This window comes from Rhea pennata, chromosome 8, assembly GCF_028389875.1.
Source record: "Rhea pennata isolate bPtePen1 chromosome 8, bPtePen1.pri, whole genome shotgun sequence".
Lineage (NCBI taxonomy): Eukaryota > Metazoa > Chordata > Aves > Rheiformes > Rheidae > Rhea > Rhea pennata.
This window is the reverse complement of record NC_084670.1, coordinates 7,738,536-7,755,815: the sequence shown is the minus strand read 5'-3', so window position 1 is coordinate 7,755,815 and position 17,280 is coordinate 7,738,536. Positions and strand designations below refer to the sequence as shown.

General features: G+C 43.4%; 1 protein-coding gene across 1 annotated transcript in view; it reads left to right on the top strand.

The window, feature by feature from the left end:
- The first annotated feature begins 229 nt into the window (after positions 1-229).
- RNF11 (ring finger protein 11) overlaps positions 230-17,280 on the top strand; it is a 31,911-nt gene continuing 14,860 nt past the window's right edge. The window contains exon 1 of the mRNA XM_062581140.1: positions 230-476. Within this exon, the coding sequence (XP_062437124.1) occupies positions 354-476 (123 nt within the window). The 5' untranslated portion in view covers positions 230-353. The remainder of the gene's footprint in view (positions 477-17,280) is intronic.

Below are 17,280 nucleotides of genomic sequence, written 5' to 3'. Positions count from 1 at the left end.
GCTGCTGACCGGGAAGCAGAACCGCGCCGCGGCTGCCGCTGGGCGGGCGGGCCGGCCCCACCTGAGCCCCGCCGCCCCCGCGGGCGGGCGGGCGGCGAGCGCTGCCCCCTCCCCTCCCCTGCGCCGGCTCGGGGCGGCCGCCGGAGCGCGGCGAGCGGCGGGCGGCGGCGCCGCTAAGCCGCTTAGGGCCGGGGCGGGCATGAGCCTCCCCGGCGGGGCGGCTGCCGCTGCGGGCTGCGCGCTGCGGCGGGGCGGCTGAGGCGGCGGGGCCGCCGCTCGGCGGCAGCAGCGGCGGGAGGAGGAGGAGGAGAAGCTGCGCTCCGCTCCGCTCCGCCGAGGCGGCGGGGGTGAAGATGGGGAACTGCCTCAAGTCCCCCACCTCGGATGACATCTCGCTGCTGCACGAGTCGCAGTCGGACAGAGCCAGCTACGGCGACGGGACCGAGCCGGATCAGGAGCCGCCGCCGCCATATCAGGTAGCGGCGGGGGACGCGGCGGGGCGGGAGGCCGGGCCGGGCCGGGCCGGGCCAAGCCCAGGTGCGCGGCCGCGGCCGCCCCGCGGCTCCCGGGGCGCCGGCGCCCACCTGAGCGGCGAGCCCCTGCCTTGCCGCGGGGGAAGCGGCTTGTGCCCCTCGGCCTCGCGGATTTGGGCCTTCCGGCACAGGGGAAACGATTCTGGTTATTGTTATTATTATTATTATTTGTTATTTCCTGGCGAGGAGGGGATGACCTCAAACTGAGGCGCAAGTCGGTGGGTGACGAGAACAAAGCGAGGCACCGACCCGAGTCAAAGCTAGAGGAAAGAGCTGATTATTATTATTATTATTATTATTATTTCTTTCCCCTCCCACCCAGCCCTCCGGCTCGGCCCGGAGGCGGTTCGGGATTCAGAGCGACTGCGGTGGTCCCCAAATTTTGGCTAGAAAGGGGCAGACGCCGCTTGTCGCCGCCGCCTTTGTCGTCCTCGCGCGGTGACATCACTGTCCGCGATGCTCTTCTCCCGCGGCCCCTTCGCGGCGGGACCGCGCGCGCTGGCACCGGACCGCGCTTTGTCCGGGCACGGCCGCGCTCCGCGCGCTCCTTTCCAGCCCTAACCGAGCCTCAGTAAGTAACTTCTCTAGTGCGGTGGATCCTGTTGCCTTCAGTTGTGTGGGATACCAGAAAGGAAGTGTTCTCCCATTGCTTTTTTTTTTCCCCCCTGAGAAAAATGTATTAATTTACATCTTATGACTAATCAGGAAGGTTTTCTAAAAAAAAAACGTGTTGGGTATTTTCTATAATTTTCCTCATAACAGAGAGTAACATTGATACAGAACGGTGATGCTGTTAATATCAAAAAAAAAAAAAAAAAAAGACACCACCACAACAACAAAAAAACCCCTTGCTTTTGACCTCTGTTTGGTGATGACCGCAGAAAGAGGGAAGCTGAACTTGTGGTTGCGCTCGTCCGCTCCTTGTCATCTTTGTCCCCATATATAGAAACGAATATTGCTTTAAGCAAGCCACCTAGAGTAGATGACTGCATGGCAATAAGAAATGGAAAAAAAATAACCTGAAAAATAAGAGAACTTAAGCGGTACAGCTGCACGTTTTATTCAAGTTTAGAAAAATACTGTGCTACCTGGAATAAAATATGTTCCAGAGAAATCTATAAAAATGGCAGATTGACACTCAAATCCTGAAAGGTGACTTGAGAGCTCTTTGTTTTCTAGGATGGGAGTCATTCAGCAGTTGCAGAACCGGCATATAATTAACAAAATTGCAGGAAGTATTTAACCGGGTAGACTTGTAATCTACAAATGCTTTTCCAAGTTCAAGAGCTGCTGCTCTGATAGGAATTTTCTTAAGCATTTAAGAGAAGCGACGTTCGTAGCAGTCATTGATGATGCAGTGAAACAACGCTGGTACTTCTTGGCAGTGTGTAGCTGTTTGTTTTGTATGTGGGCAGAAGATGAATATTAGAATAAATTTCTTGATGTGAGGAATTCTTCCGAAATTCCAAGTTATATCTGCTTAACTCCAATGAATAGAAAGTACTTCATGTCAGATGAAGTTTCATTTAAAGGCTGCATTATTCTAAGCTAAGCCTAAATCATCCATTCTGTTCAGAAATGCACCACGTGTTTGTTAAATAAACATATGAAGTTTGGCTGTGTGTGCATATTCATCTGTGATTTCTAATAAGGCTGGTGGAGGGTTGCTTGTCCTTTGGAAACAACCTGTGGGAGTCGTGACTCCAGTGTATGTGCTCTGCTGGCCTTCTTGGGTTGATTTTAGTGGTGGATAAGTAGTCTTCTTCAGCCTCTGGGGCTCTTTCTATTTTTTATTTTGTCAAATTAAAAACTCACTGGAAAGAAGTGAGGATGGTTGATTGACAAAGCAGTAGACTGTAAAATAAATGAACTTATAGATGTCTGTTATTGAGTAAGCTCATTCGTATTAAATCCTCCCTCGCTTGAATAAAGCTGTATAGCGTTAGGTGATGTGCACATAAGAGTTTGGCTGTCTTGAGTGGCGTTGGCTGCCCTGAAACCCCGTGTACTGATCTTTGCAATTCCTAAAACTTATGGGTAGAGAAGGCAAACACTGTTTGCTTTAATGCAGCATTTTGTGTAAATATCCTGCCTCATGTAGTCAAAATTCAAAGCTATACTTCCCACAGCTGTTGAACCATGATGCTTTGTGATAAGAAGTCAACATCACGTACAGTCTTATACAGTATTTTGCATGCTTTGAGGTCAAGGGAAATACACTACATTTAAGAGCTTTATAATTTTGAGTTGTTTTAGGTAGGCCAAACTCTAAAGTTGAAGTGTTCTTTATGTTCTGATAGCAATAGGTAGCTTTGCTACTTTAACTTCTAGGTGACAACTTGATTACACTATTACAAATGGGAATTTCAATGTTTTATCCTCACGTGTGATAATTACTTCTTTCAGTACTTTAACCAGAATTACAGTATATATGGAAATATGCAAACCGGAGGAATGAAACCAAGGAAAAGGATAAAAAGAGTTTGAAAACTTGCTTGTGGCAACTAGCAGCCTACACGAGAAACTGTGCAATACTAATAGTTTAAAATCTAACTCTTGGCATTTTAGCAATAAAATGGACATATTTTAGAAGTCAGTAAAATCTGTTACGTTTGCTTCTTTGGATCTGCAGCAATGATGTGCCAGCTTTCTGAATCGATCTTGGAAGGTTTGCAAACTGAGGGGAGGAAGCTTGCTTGGTGAAGACACGTTTTTGTGGCTCTGCCTTATCAAGTTTTTACAAACTACTAGTCTTGAATTTTAGTCCCTTATTCATGCCCAATTTACTTTCTGTTTCCAATATCTCTTTTCCCACACCCTCACAGGCCTCTGCAGTAGAAGAATTCAGTAAAATTGTTGTTGATATACATATCTTCCCTTTTTAATTTTTTCTTCCTTTTTTTTTTCTTTTTTTCCCCTTTTTGTAGACAGGGACTTGTATGTCTCTTGTAACTAACTGCTATTTTATTTAGTATTTATCTTTTTTATTCTGACACTTTCGTGCCATGAGCATCCATGTAAGAACTAAGCCATGGTCTTTATTTTGCTGATTCCTCTTAACTGCAAAATGCACCTCCAATATTCTTTTCAGAATTACACGTCGAAGTATTTTAATCAGTGCTCTGAGTGCTACTGAACCTGCTCTATAAAATTCCTGTTTCAAAAAGTTAGACTGAAAATTGGATTGACAGTATGGGCACAGCATGTAATGGCAAAATACAACTTCTGCTGAGAAGCTGTGCGTGTACCTGTGTCCGATACCAGTTTTTGTGGCAGTGTGTTGTGTGTTACAGCAGAAGAGTTTCAGAGAGAAAGCATCATTTCAAATGGGATCTGAATAAATGAGAAAGTGGTCCATTGAAGCATCATCCATTTTCTAGTGCCTCAAGTTTAAGGGCTAACATGGGAAATGATTAAAAGACAAAAGTAGAAGAGTGGGTGACTGAGGGGAAAGAAGTGATTTGAAGCGTGGACATTAGAGACACTGATTTTTCAATGCCTCCATTTTAGAACCTGCAACTACAACTGTTTGTCTGAACACTGAGCAAACGCAGCTCCGTGCCTGAGTAGTGAGTCTGTGATGAGGAAAGAGTTAGCTTTGGTTTTGTTTTTTTTTTTCTCAAGTTCTCAAAATTGAGTATGCTTTCAAGTTTGTTTTCCTTTTCTGTGTATGGTTTCTTTGCCATCTGTTGGCAATATGCCTTCTGCTGCTTTTCCAGGCAAGTTCACTGCTTTTTCTGGTTTCTCTTACTTCTAGTAGGTCTTCTCAAAGACTTTATTTTGCAGAACAGATGCACCACTTCTTAAATTCTTGTCTTATATTACTATTCTTAAATAATTCCTTAATAGTTGCAGGAAATAATTTCTCAGTTTATTAAATTTGGAATTTGATGCAGTAAACTACCCAATACTTAGAAAAGATGTAAAAAGTACAACTGTGGACAAGATGCACTGGAATCTCTCTCTCTCTCTCTCTCTCTTTTTTTTTTTTTTTTTTTTTTTTTTTTTTTTTTTTTTTTTTACAAAACCAGATGTAAAACACGTGCTAAATCAATAAACTAAAAGCAGAGAAGTAACTGACAGTTCTTGGTATTGATGCTGAATGCTTAGGAATATGTTTAAAACATATATGGAATATAGGCTAATAAAATATTTTACCCCTTCAACTGAACAGTTCCAAAGCTAGCTGTGGTACTCTGTACCACCCTCTACGTGAAATATTTTAGTGAACCTAATGTCTTTCCTTGTTTGGAGGGATTCTTTTAGAACCTCAGACCTGGAAACTCTTTGAGTAGACTGTAGGCCTGTGAAATAAGACAACAGAGATCACACAGGTGGACTTAAGCCAATGTTGCACTCCCATAATCTCGAGAAAGCTGTTGGGAACAGCTAAGTTTTGAAAGCCCAGTTTGGGATGTCTCATGGCTTCTCTTAAATTGAGGCAGCTGTAATAGCCTCCTTGGGCCTCCTCTGTTAATTGAGCATCACTGGTACGTGTTCTCTCACCCTCATCCCTCTGTCCTGTTGCGCTTGTTTCCATCTGTCCGCAGGTCAGGGAGTCGATGCAGGAGTCTGAGCCTGGCTGCACCCTCGTTGCCCTGGTGGGACATCTCGCTAGATCCTCTGAGTGCAGTGTAGTAGATTAGCCCTTGAGCATTGCTTCTCTGAGATGCTGAGAAACTCCTCGATTTAAACTGTCAGAATTTTTTTTCTGTTTGAAACTTGTCATCATGGATGTATATATTGGATTTATTTTGCTCAACATCAAAGCAGTTGTTATACACTCCTCATTACTTATGTTATGACTGAAGTAATACTGGTATTCTCATCTTGTCCTCTAGAAGGTGTGGTAATTAACATTATTAAAAATTGCATACCAAAGTAATGCTAATATAGAAGTTATGCTCATTTTTAGAAATAGGCATAGAGAAATCTATTGGGCTGTGAATGAGATGATTTGTCACTGGTGACTGCGTGCGTTGATAAAGAATGAATGCTGCAGTCCTGCGAGGTGTCGGAGGTGGCACTGAGTGGCTGTGCAAAGCCAAAGCTGTTAGTAGGTATTGGAACAGCCTAAGAGGAGGAAAGATGTGATGGAAAAACATTACATACAGACAACTAGCCATCATTTTGTTTTTAAAATGTCAAACCAACTAATAGTGTTAGGTAAGAGAAAGAAGTATATTAAAAATTGCATGTGCAAGCCTTTTCTCTCCTGGTCCTCCAGGCCTTGCTGATGGTCATGAACTGCAGTTCCATTTATGGACCTGAACTGGAATACTGTTTCAGTGCCCCGTTCCTTATCCAAGTGGAAACTTTGAAGGGGCGCAAAGGAGAGCATCTCTCTGGACGTCGCTACCTAGTGCGGTCGGGCAATATTGGCACAGGTGGAGATTAGCATCGATGAGAAGAGAAGGTGACAGAGGAGCTGGAGGTTAGCACTTGTGGCATAGATGAGAAACGGTAGAGTAAGACAGTGTTGTTTTGGTGTTTACTTCTCAAGAATCTGATTGCTTAAGCTACTTTACGTAACTTGTTTTCAAAAATGAACAGTGCTATAATAAGGTCCCCTAATATATCTCTAAGTGTGAAAGACCAAGTGCTATGTGCTAAAGTCACTCCTCGTAAATTGTTAGGATACGATCTGAACAGCTGTATTTAGAAAATGTGTAAGTCCTCGGTGTCTGTGTACGTATAGGCATGCATATGTATGTACATAAATGGTGCTGTTACAGTAAATTCTGTGTGTGTGCAGAGCATTATTAAACTGACATTTTTGTGATTTAATACCTATATAGGGATATAGATTTTATTTATCCCAACCGTAGTAAAACATACGTATTATGAATTCATTGTAAGAGCACTCAAGGATATTTGGCTAGTGAACAGTATGCCCTGCCCTGACGTTTCTTATTCCTGCCGTGTCCAAAGAACTTGGAGAGCTGTCGAGAGAACTTGGTTGCTGCTAATCAATGCTAAACAGAAGGTTTCCTGAGGGTGCTGAGTATGACTTCCTTTCCAGATAACAGTGATTAAAAGTTGTGCACCTGTATTTCTGGTCTTAATACATACTGGTTTTAGCATAGGTTGTCAGGCTGACTGGTGCCTGCTTCCATTTTGCTAATGAAACGTCTGATTGAGAAGGAAGGGAATAGACGAAGCAAAGTGTATTGGGAAACTTGCAAATAAAGAATACCATATGGTATCACAAAGTTAGGTAACTTTTTTGACATAGTAATATTGGGAAATACCCCTTCATAAACTGGCTTTAAAGAAATTTTTGAATATTGGCTGAATATTGTAATTGGTGTTTGCTATTTTAAAAGTAGATTTTAGCCTTACTTTCAATTGCTTTAATTAGGCTTAATCCATCTTTATAACCAAATGTGGTATGTTTGCTAAGGTTTGAGTTCTCTGTGTTATATTCTTTCTATTATGAACATTAGAGCTGGTTTCTAGACTCTCAGTTGTTGAGTCAGCAATCAGTAAAGATCTGTCCGTGTCCATGCTGGATGGAAGGTTTTGCAACAGGAATTTTGAAACGGAATAGGAATGTTTATAGTATTATTTGACAGAATGCTACTCCCTGTTTTGCATGCAATTCTGCAAGAAGTGTCCAAGTTGGATCAAGATACTACACAAGGTCCATTCCTGTGTGCCTGTGTCACTCTTCACCACCTTAATAAAAGGAAGAAGCAAGGTTTAGTGAACGCTTCTGTAGGGCCTGTTAATGTTGCCAGTCCAACTGATTGTAGAATGTAAGGTCGAGAAACTAAAAGTAGTGGTACTGACTTATAACAGACAGGTATCTTGTGATTTTTATGCATATCCTTACTATTTTCTCCTTGTAGACACAAACAGAAATATATTTTGAACAGTTAATGGTACCAGGGTAAGGCAAATCAGCTGTTGCTTTTCAATGAACTAATGAAAGAGGTCCTAAGAGACTGAAGAATTTTTAGGAAAAAAAAAAAAAAAAAAAAAGAAAAAGCAGGTTTTTAGGTGTGTCATGGATGAATTAGAATAAAACCTCTTTGGGGGAGAAAGCTGGAGAGTCACCACTCTGTGGCTCTGCAAAAAGCAAAGCAGGCTTCAGTCTAGTTCTAGACTGCAAGAAAAACTTGCCCTGATGTTGTCAAAGTCTCGGATGTGGAAGACGTCTCCCGCTTCCTGAAGGTAGGATGCAGCTTCGTGGAGGATCCTGTATTTCTTACCGTTGTGCCAGCCCTTGGGGAGCGGCTGCAGCCGGCTGTCGTAGGCAGAACGTGGCAGCTACCTGGCCCAGCGCAGCTAGCGGCAGCGCGTAACTGCTTGCTGGGTATAACTGCGCTGTGGGCTTCAAAAAGGTTGCTGGATTAGCCCTAGTGGAAGCTATGGTAGTTTTTAGTTCGGTCTTTGGTATAGTTTATAACTTTTGGCAAATCACTTAACTGTGCTTTGGTTTCCTCATTTGCAAAATGAGGAGCAATAAAGCTTATCTTTACTGCAGACATGCTTAGTAATTTAATTTGTGTTTGTAAAGTGTTCTGTGACAATTTGATTTTTAATAAAATAATATTCTTCTGCTATAAAATGAATCTCTGGAGGAATTTATGACAAATCTGCTGCCATAGACAAGGAGCTTTATCGTAAGAATCTGTTCAGGACAATAGATAAGTCTCCTAAAATCTATCTGGAATCAGATAATTTGTTTTTTTTTTTTTTTTTTTTTGGCAGCCTGTGTTCAAGATGCTGGATTAGTAGGAGGAAAAAAAAAGAGGCTGTAGAGATGCAGTAAGAAATCCTTCCTAATCAGGATAATGAATCTTCATTATCATGGGAGATATTAGGAGTCTTTCAAGCAAGCCAGTCAAAACAAGCAGTCCTGCCAGCCTCAAAAATCTAGGGTCACCTGGTTTTCAGGAAGCCTTTATATTTTTCCTGTATTTACCACCCTCATTTATATGCTCGGCAGATGTTCCTGGCCCTTCTTCTGGGCTTAGGTTTCGGAAGCCATGGACAATAAGCGAGTTTTATATTTTGAAAAGATAATGGTCTGTGGAATGTGGAACAATTTCTAGGAGACCAAAGAGTTGCAAACTCTTGTTTCATTTACCGGTCCTCCATAAGAAGGTTTCTCAACAACGAAGAAGGTTGCAATGCCGGCAGCACGAAAGCCGCTCGGCCGCAAGCCCTGAGCCGTGACGTGGACAAACAGCAGATGCATGCAGCAACTGGAGGAGGAGATGAAAGAGCCTCCCTTTCAACCGCGGTTGTGTCAGCCAAATCACGGCCGGCTGGGTTACTATGCTGGACGTTTCTGCTGATCCGTCAAACGCTTACGCGTGCTCTCCGCTTCGCGCACGCGAAGTCATACCAGAGACGAGTCTGATTTTGAACGTTCTCATCCCGTCTCTGTTTTTAGTCACTGGTTTAGTCTAGGAATGATGTAGACCTGAAACGCCTGGGGGAGGAGTGAAACTGTGACTCAGGAAATTCAGTTTCTCCCTTTGCCGCAGCGTGCAGTGGTGAATTTGCAGACTACTACCCCTGCAACGGTGCAGCCCGTTTCCCTTGATGCTATTTTTTTGAACACTGAAGAGGCCTTTGTCTCCTCTCTTCTGTTTCCCCCCCCCTTTTTTTTTTCCACCCACTTGGAGCAATTTGAGTTTCTAGAGGCGTAGGTCAGGAACAGCCCTTGTGTTTAGTTCAGTGAACTCAAAGGCCAAATATTCACGCAGAGACAACCTCGTCCTCAGTCAAAAGATGAATCTCAGCTGGCCGACAGTGCCGAGTTTTCCAGACCTTGGGATTGTAGTTAACCCATATGCCATTAGAGCTTGGGCAGCTAATAAAAGTCTTGGAAGCATCAAGGAAATGCCTGTTTTATGACTAGTAAAGCTCAATAAAGCCACATGAGCATTCGGTGGTAAGAGGAAAAAGTACTCAGCGCTGTTTTGCGCAAGAGCAAGGAATTGGCTATCCTGTGGCCATGATTAAAACCACTGAATTTGCTTGATACTGTCAGGTTCCAATTTTTGTCATGGCAAAACTGACTGAAAAAGAACAGACTCGGGTATGACCCAGAAATAGCTATATATGAAATAGCCATATACTCCCGGAGAGCAGTTTTATAGATCCTCTAACATTTCACTGTAGTTTTCACCACTATAATTTTATATGTCTCTCCTGATGATTTATATGTGCAATCTAGCCAGAAGGAAATGGAGCAATATTTATCTGGCTTTATTTATTCACATAAGATGCATCTCGCGGGTTAAGGACACAGATCTCTCGCGAGTCGCTGTGCGAAGGCTGTGGAATTGGACGAGGCTGGGTGCTCTTGCCCTTTCTCTTTTAGAGCTGCAGGAGGCTTATCCGAGGGACCAAAGTGCATCCGATTCCATTATCCCAATATCCACGGGACAGCATAGCGCACGACTGCTCCGGGAGGATGCCTCCGCAGCTGACTTTCATTCATCGTTGTAATTAAACCCAGACACAGAGTTTGTTCTGTGCGCTGAATGTTAATCACTGCATTTTATTAACTCACTTGTTGAAGTCTGTATTTCAGGCATAGTAAAACTTTGCAGGATAGGTTAAGAGCAATATTTATTTTGCCTGAATTCATTTTCTTTAAAGTTCAGAAAGGGAAGTGATTGCTCTCCGTCTTTGAGCAAACAGGTGTAAAATTTGCTTGACTACGTAGGTCCAAAATTTTGAACTGTTTTGGCCTGTACTGTTACTTAACAGAAGACTGTCTACAGTTGAAACTTCATTTAAAAGGCTCAGATTGGCGGAGTAATGATCTAAATTCAGATTTAGTTAAGACACTGTAACTAAGATCTTAAATGTAAACTTTAGTTTGTGCTCTAAAATAGTACTTGCATAGTAATTGCCATTGCCAGTTCCTGATATTCTGCAGTTAAAAAAAAAAAAAAAAAAAAAAAAAGTAGTTACCGAGTTCGTGTTAGTCTAAGGTGCGTCTTGAGCAGCTGAGCAGCCACCAACTGCTGGATTTGGACTTTTGCCTGAACCCGTGCGAGATGCTCGGTTGCTTGGCCACCGAGCCTTTCTCTGGAAATGGTATTGGGGCAATTAATCCCCTGGAAGGGAGTCGTGCGATAGCTGGACTTCTGCTGCTTTTTACTTACGATGCTGCCTTTCGGCAAATCCGGCCGGCCATCTATAGGAACCAAAAATAAGACACACAGCATTTTTTTTGTTGTTTTTTAAATTTTATGTCTGAATTTAGACAAACCTGCTGGACTTTCTGAGATATTAAGCTGCACTTCTTTGTTTGACTATGCGGCTAAACTATTGAAAATAAGTCTAACAAAGAATGCCTGTTCTTTTGTGTGTGTATATAGAGAATAGTCAGCTCTGTAGAGAAAGTGCTACATGTGTAATTAGTTTTATTAAAAAAAAATCTCTTAAAAGAAAGAAAATACCCACTTGCACACAAAACAGCTTCATGCTCCAAGTCATCTCTGTTTTCCTTTTTTTATAGACTTGTGTTTTTTCCTTTCGTTCAGTGAGTAACCTGCCTTTTCGCACCTCCCAGAAGCAGCAAGATGGCCTAGATTTAGAGCTTCCTGGGGAAAAGTTCACTTCACCCTATATATAGCTTCTCTTGAAGCATCTTTGTGTTAAAATTGTCACCTAGTCTGAGCTGATAAACTAAGGAGGAAGGCGCTGTAGTTTTATGCTGGGATAGGGATGGAGGGTGGGGTTATCTTTTTTGGGCTGTTAGGAATTTCTTGTGCACGTGCCGTTATCCAGGTTCTGCTGTACTGGAGGAAAGAGTTTTGAACTCCCAGCTGTAATACAAAGAAATTACACCTATTTCTTCCAGCTTGGTATCTTCTTAGTGTGCTGCAGCTGAAAAATGACAAATTACCTCTTCATTAAAGAGAGAATTGGATGGAGCGCTCGTGCTGGCAGGAATTCCTGCAGTGGGCTGTGGCGGTGGCCTCGGTACCCTGCGGTCAATACGCACTTGAGTCAGATCGCTGAGGCCTTTCCTTTCTTTTTTGGAGGTTCCCCTAAGAACTGGTGCTGCTTTTTTAAAAAAATTACTATTATTTATTTTTATTTATTTTGTTTTTTTGATTGAAAAGCAAAAACTGGGAAAATGGTAGTAACAACTGTGTAACAGATGCTACCAAACAAGTTGCTGGTGTTGACAGGTCAGACAGACACCTTCATCTCGGAATAAACAGCCGCAGTGCTGTAGCGGGAGCGAAGTTTGTCCGTCCCTTTGTCAGCGTAAGGGTTTAGTTTGAATGTAGGGGCATTTGTCTGATTTGGTGCATCAGTAACTTGAGCTGTTTGGGTTTCTGCAGTGTTTCTAGGAAGAGAGGGATACTTTCCGTGTCGCTTAAGAAAGTGCTCCTGTCTAAGGAAACCAGATATGCCCATCTTGAGGCCCTTGCTGGGACTTTGCCAAGTAAAGACATCAGCGCCCCTGTGTTAGCACGTATACACCTCAAGCATGTAGGGAAATTATAGTTTGTATTTGTTTAAATTGATTTGATGCTGAATTCTGTTCTACCACTTAAAAAATAGAGCTCTGACAGACTATACTCAGGAGCGAATGCAGGGGAGGGCAAAGAAAAGACTCTAGAGCTGTCTCGGTATTCAGCGGGGCATGATTCTGCAGCCAGGCTGCACCACCGCACCTTGAGACCCCCCCTTCCAGCCTTCCTTACTTCTGACTCCAGGAGCTCTGACCCAAGTATTTGCTACTGCCAAAATGGATTGTTTCACCGCTTCTGTTTGCAGCCGTGTGCTCCACCATCGCTTCGTGCTGGCTTTTGTTCTCATCCGATCCCTCAGAGAGCCAGTTTGTACCATTAAGGTGTCTGAAATGGGCTCTCGCTCTGTCTTTCTCTCCTTTTCCTCCTGTCCACTTAGTGAACTGAACCAGCTTTGTGGCCAGGCAGAGCTGGCGTGGGCAGATGTCTGAGCACATTGCAGGAGCGCAGGAGAGGCAAGAGGGAAGAGCAAAGAGAGAAATACCTCTTTGGACAGCACTGAATCCTTAAGAGCTGATCGGATTTAGCTGCGCTCTTTGCCATGTGTATATTCTGTTTCAGCCAGAGGTCTCTAGAAAAGTCTAGTGATGCCAGACTCTAGACAGGCAGTGTTGTCACAAAGCATTACAGGATTTCTGACTTCTCTATGTTGTGGTCAAGAATATACTTGGACTTAAGTACACACCAGAGCATGCACAGAATTAATGGCTAATATTAGCTTGGATGATAAGTGCATTTGGGAATGGTCTGCATGAGAAATGCAATCTAAATTTGCTGTTTCTGGCTTCAGTGGGGCAGTGATTGCAATTTAAGGGATCAGGCCACTTCAAGACAAATGGCCAATATAGATTTTTTTTTTTTTTTTTTAATAGCGGAGAGAGAGAAAGAATAAAGGATCTCCCCAAAACATAATGAAAGAAAATAAATCTGTCTACTACAGCTGTCATTAAAGAAGCTTCAGTGTTTTTGCTCACTTTTTTTCCTAAGGAAATACACGAGCCTAACAGTTACCTAGCAGTCCGTACGCGTGTTCGGTAAGTGCAGGAGTCGGCGAAGGCTCGCCCAGCCTGCTCGTGCTGCGCGGCAGACCGCGCCGCCCCGCGGGACGTAGCTGACCGCAGAAACGCCGTTCGCCCGCGTCGCGGGCTGCTGCTGCGCCCCTGCCCGCGCACAGGCCTGCCCGTTACTGCTCTGGGGACCGTTCCCAAAGTCTGAACGTAGCTTGGCGAGCTTTGTCGGTCCCGTTAAGAGTTTGATTACCCTTGTCCGTACGTATGTGAGGGCCGCCAGTGTGCGTGGCTTGTGACAGAATAACCTCCTTGACGTCTACAACTTCCAGCCTTTGCTGTTGCTTAAGTTCCTAATTTTAAGCTAGTCAATTTAGTCACCTAGTTTTATATGTTATGGCTCTTCCTTCTAGTTTGGCGTTTCTCAGGAGAGTCCACTGGTTTCGTGGTGACGCCAGTCTTAGTTGATGCAAATTGAGGAATGAAATCCTGTTTCAGGAAACGAACTCGAGAAAGAAATCATGCTGCTTTCTCATGCCTGCGCTTGCGCAGTGCTACCGGCTCGTGGAAGTTTGGCAGTAATGCCGCTCTCTTACATAGATCAACACTCCTTCCTCCGTATCTTTCTGTTTAGTTTTTCTGAGTTCAAAATTAGTAACACTGAACACAGGCAGCAAATACCATCTTTATGGCTTTTTTGTATCTCATGAGCTAAGTCAGGGCAGGCTTAATTTTTGGCTTAGAGACCTGCAAAAAAAAAAAGCCCCCAAGCCGCAGGAGCAAATAGCTTGGCAACTTCTTGGGGCTGGGGAACCCTGCAACGCTACAGAAATTGTTTTCTAAATGAGCCTGTTCGCTGCCACAAAGATTTCCTTGCTTTATTTCACAAAACATGCTGGCCACATTGTAGTTTGAATATAGTAACACATTTCAGCTGGGTAGAATATAACTATTTTAATTAGACCAGAAGCTATTACGCTTTCTCCCTTAAAAAGACTTAAATAACACACCAAACTAAAATAAAAAAAAAATTGTTTTTAATTCTAGATGCAGAATGATTACCGTGTTCCAGCAGTACAGTGGCTGCACACCAGCGTAGGCTGTAATAATCCCCCGTGCACTTTTTCACCGAAGTCCGTACGTTTCGCTTGCCATAGGCCAAATCCTTGCCTGTGGTGCAGTTGCCTGATGCTACTCAAGCACCATAAACGCTTTACATAAATTGGACATTTCTGTATGTGGTAAAATTTCTAGCTAGCATGCAGGCAGCGGAATAAGCTTTATAACAAAGGTCTCTCCTCAGCTCTGCCTTCGCTCTTGGCTCTACTCACGAGGTGCCCTGCAGGGAAAGGGCGTTCGGCCAGAAGCCAGCGTGCTGCAGCCGTGGGCGTGTTGTACCTGCGGGCAGAGATCAGACCGGGTTACCTCTACGATCCCGCTGCCTTCTTGCCGCTGGGAGACGCGGAGGTGCAATGACTTCCGTGTCCTCTCAGGGTCCAGGCTTGTGCAATGCTGAGCACGAACGTTATCAAAAGCATAAAAAGCTTATCGAGCTTGTCATTTTGTGTGACAGCTGAAATATAATCCTTCAAAAATATCTTTGTGTTAACTTCTTGTGGCAGAAAAGTCATCAATGAGTTTCAATATGAAATATTAATTATAGAACCAGTAAAGGAGAATAACTAGAGTTGATGTAATGAGAAACTGTAAGAACTCAGTGATGAACAAAACATAGTGATAGTCGTAAAACGGACGACCCAAATGTGCGCTGGGAGTCTGTGCCTGAGACTAGATCATAAAGTCTCTTCCTCAGCAGTTGTCCTGATCTGTGAATCCGTATATTTCCAGAATCGTTAGTGCAAAAAGGTTTCATCCAGGAACTTTTTTCTTCTTTTAAATGTATGAACGTCGTCTGAACTGTTTCCTGGTGGATGTGCAGATGGTTAAATGTGTTCAGTGACACTATTTTCTGCAAATAGTATATAATTTTTACCAGAAGTTGATGAAGTTCTGCCCTTACTACTCATACTAGGGGTTTATTTAGGTCATCAGAGAACCTAGGCTCACTAAGCTTTCTTAAATTTCTAGATTATGGCCAGTTTACACCTGTTATTCTTGTACCAAACAGATCTTCAGTTATTTTTCCCATTCTGATGTTTACTCTCTTGATTTATTTAGAGATCAGTCCTACACCCCTTTCAGCCTTTGTTTTTCTAGGCTAATGCTTCTATTTTTATTTTGTTTGTTAGTGGAGATAATAGTCAAGAAACTTGATTTTCCTGAAAAATGAAGTCTTAGCCATAGTCAGTGAATCTTAAATTTAAAAAGCAAAATATATTTTAAGTGATTGAGGAATCATTTACTGACTGCTCAGCATCTTGCAGCATTAAGCCCTGGTGAATTTTGCCATGATGACTGATAATGGAAGTCACAAACAATATTTACTGTAAATCTGCAGCACATGCAGCAGAGCGGGGTCAGGAGGCAAACACCTTTCCGTAAGCTGGTTGTCATTATCCCCTCGTATTCGAGTAAACTGTGCAATAATATGCTGAAGACCTAATCAGGAGCACAGCGTTACATGAACTGATAGGGAGTAAATAAAGGCATGACCAGGTCTGTAAGTTATTTTAAGGCTATTTTCTATACAAAGTGTTGGCTGAGCAAAGAAATTTTCTTCAATCTGATATGCCGGTCTGAAATTGCTCCATGGGGTAACCCAGGCCAAAGCAATGCTTAGCCTTTTTCTGAAAGAATTCAGACTGATGTTATTTATAACCTTGCCTATTGGTTTAGGGGTTACTTGGCAAATCTTTTAATGCACCTTTGCTGCCTTCGCTTAACTGTACCATCCTGGTGCAGATGGAGGTGGATGCGAGTGCTGGCGTGGAGCTTCAAGGCTCGGAGGAGAGGCTCTCGGTGCAGAGCCCTTCCTAGCCTGCTCCCCGGCCTCCGAGTTGTTATTAAAAAAAAAAAAAACAAAAACAAAACCAAACACCAGCCACAGACTTCTCCCTCCGTAGTGTCAGAAACTGAATATGCCCAACACCAGTAGGAATGACTGATGTTTGGAAGGAAAGCTTTTAGGCTCAGCTTCAAATTAAAGCAAGCATTGGTTGCGCAAGGTCTGTGACAATGCTGAAAGGGATTTGGGGCTGGAAACGTTTCAGGAAAGCATTACTGACGGGATTCAGCCTGGCAAATGAGCTTGAAAAAAGCCGGAGAGAGAACTAGAATATTTCTGTAGTAATCAACCGATGGTATTTCTGCTGAAGAGCTTGTGTCCAAGCAAGAGATTCCCCATTCTTTCTTCCTCCTCCTTCAGCCTCGTTTACAAGGGAGAATTATCTCGCATTACTGTCACCTCTGTAGCTGTACCGTTATGACTCCCAATGTAAACAGATGTATTCTAGACTAAATGCCGTCAACTAAACCTTGAAAAAGAGGGTTTTCTTTAACTGTTTTGCTGAGGCTGTGTATATTTTTCTGACACCATAGCATACTGAATACCTCCGTATTTACTATCTCGGAGCTTTCCGTCTGTGGCTTGCTGTTGCTCCATTACAGTATTTCATCGTGACTGGGGTTTATTTGTGTTTGTATAAACCCGACAAATTTATTCTAGTGACAGCGTGGATTGTAGCAGGACATGGTTATTCTGTGCCAAACCTTAAGACTAGTATAAAATAATTTCATCACGTCTTCATGATGCCTTAAGGAATACCAGTAGCATAATGTCATAAGATTTGCCGCTTCTGTCTGAGCGGCACCAAAAGCAGTATATACCTGGCCTGCCTCGGAGCTGCCCTTCCACGCAGAACCCGAGCGGTTTCCTCGTACGCACTTGTGCAGATCACAGTATTTGATGGTCGCGGTCCCAAGTCTTGAGAAATCAGCGCTTTTGAACTTAAATTTCCCTTTTTATTTTGCTTTCCTTTAATTCTTAACTGCAACCATAAAGCTGCATCATACCTAGCAGCGTAGTGGGAGTCCTGGATTTCTGGCGCGCTGTCGCGTAACACGGAGTCCCGCGCTGCGCGCGTACGAGCTCGGGCAGCGTCGGGCATCCGCAGGTTTCGCAGCCGTCGGCGTACGGGTATTTCGGAGTAAAACAGTCCTTTGTGCTCAAACCATTCGGTCCGTAGTCGGAAAAACGACCTCTCTGTGTTCCTCTTCAGCAGTTTCCTATTCTTCTGAGGTTTTGTAGCAGTATAAGCCCCAATT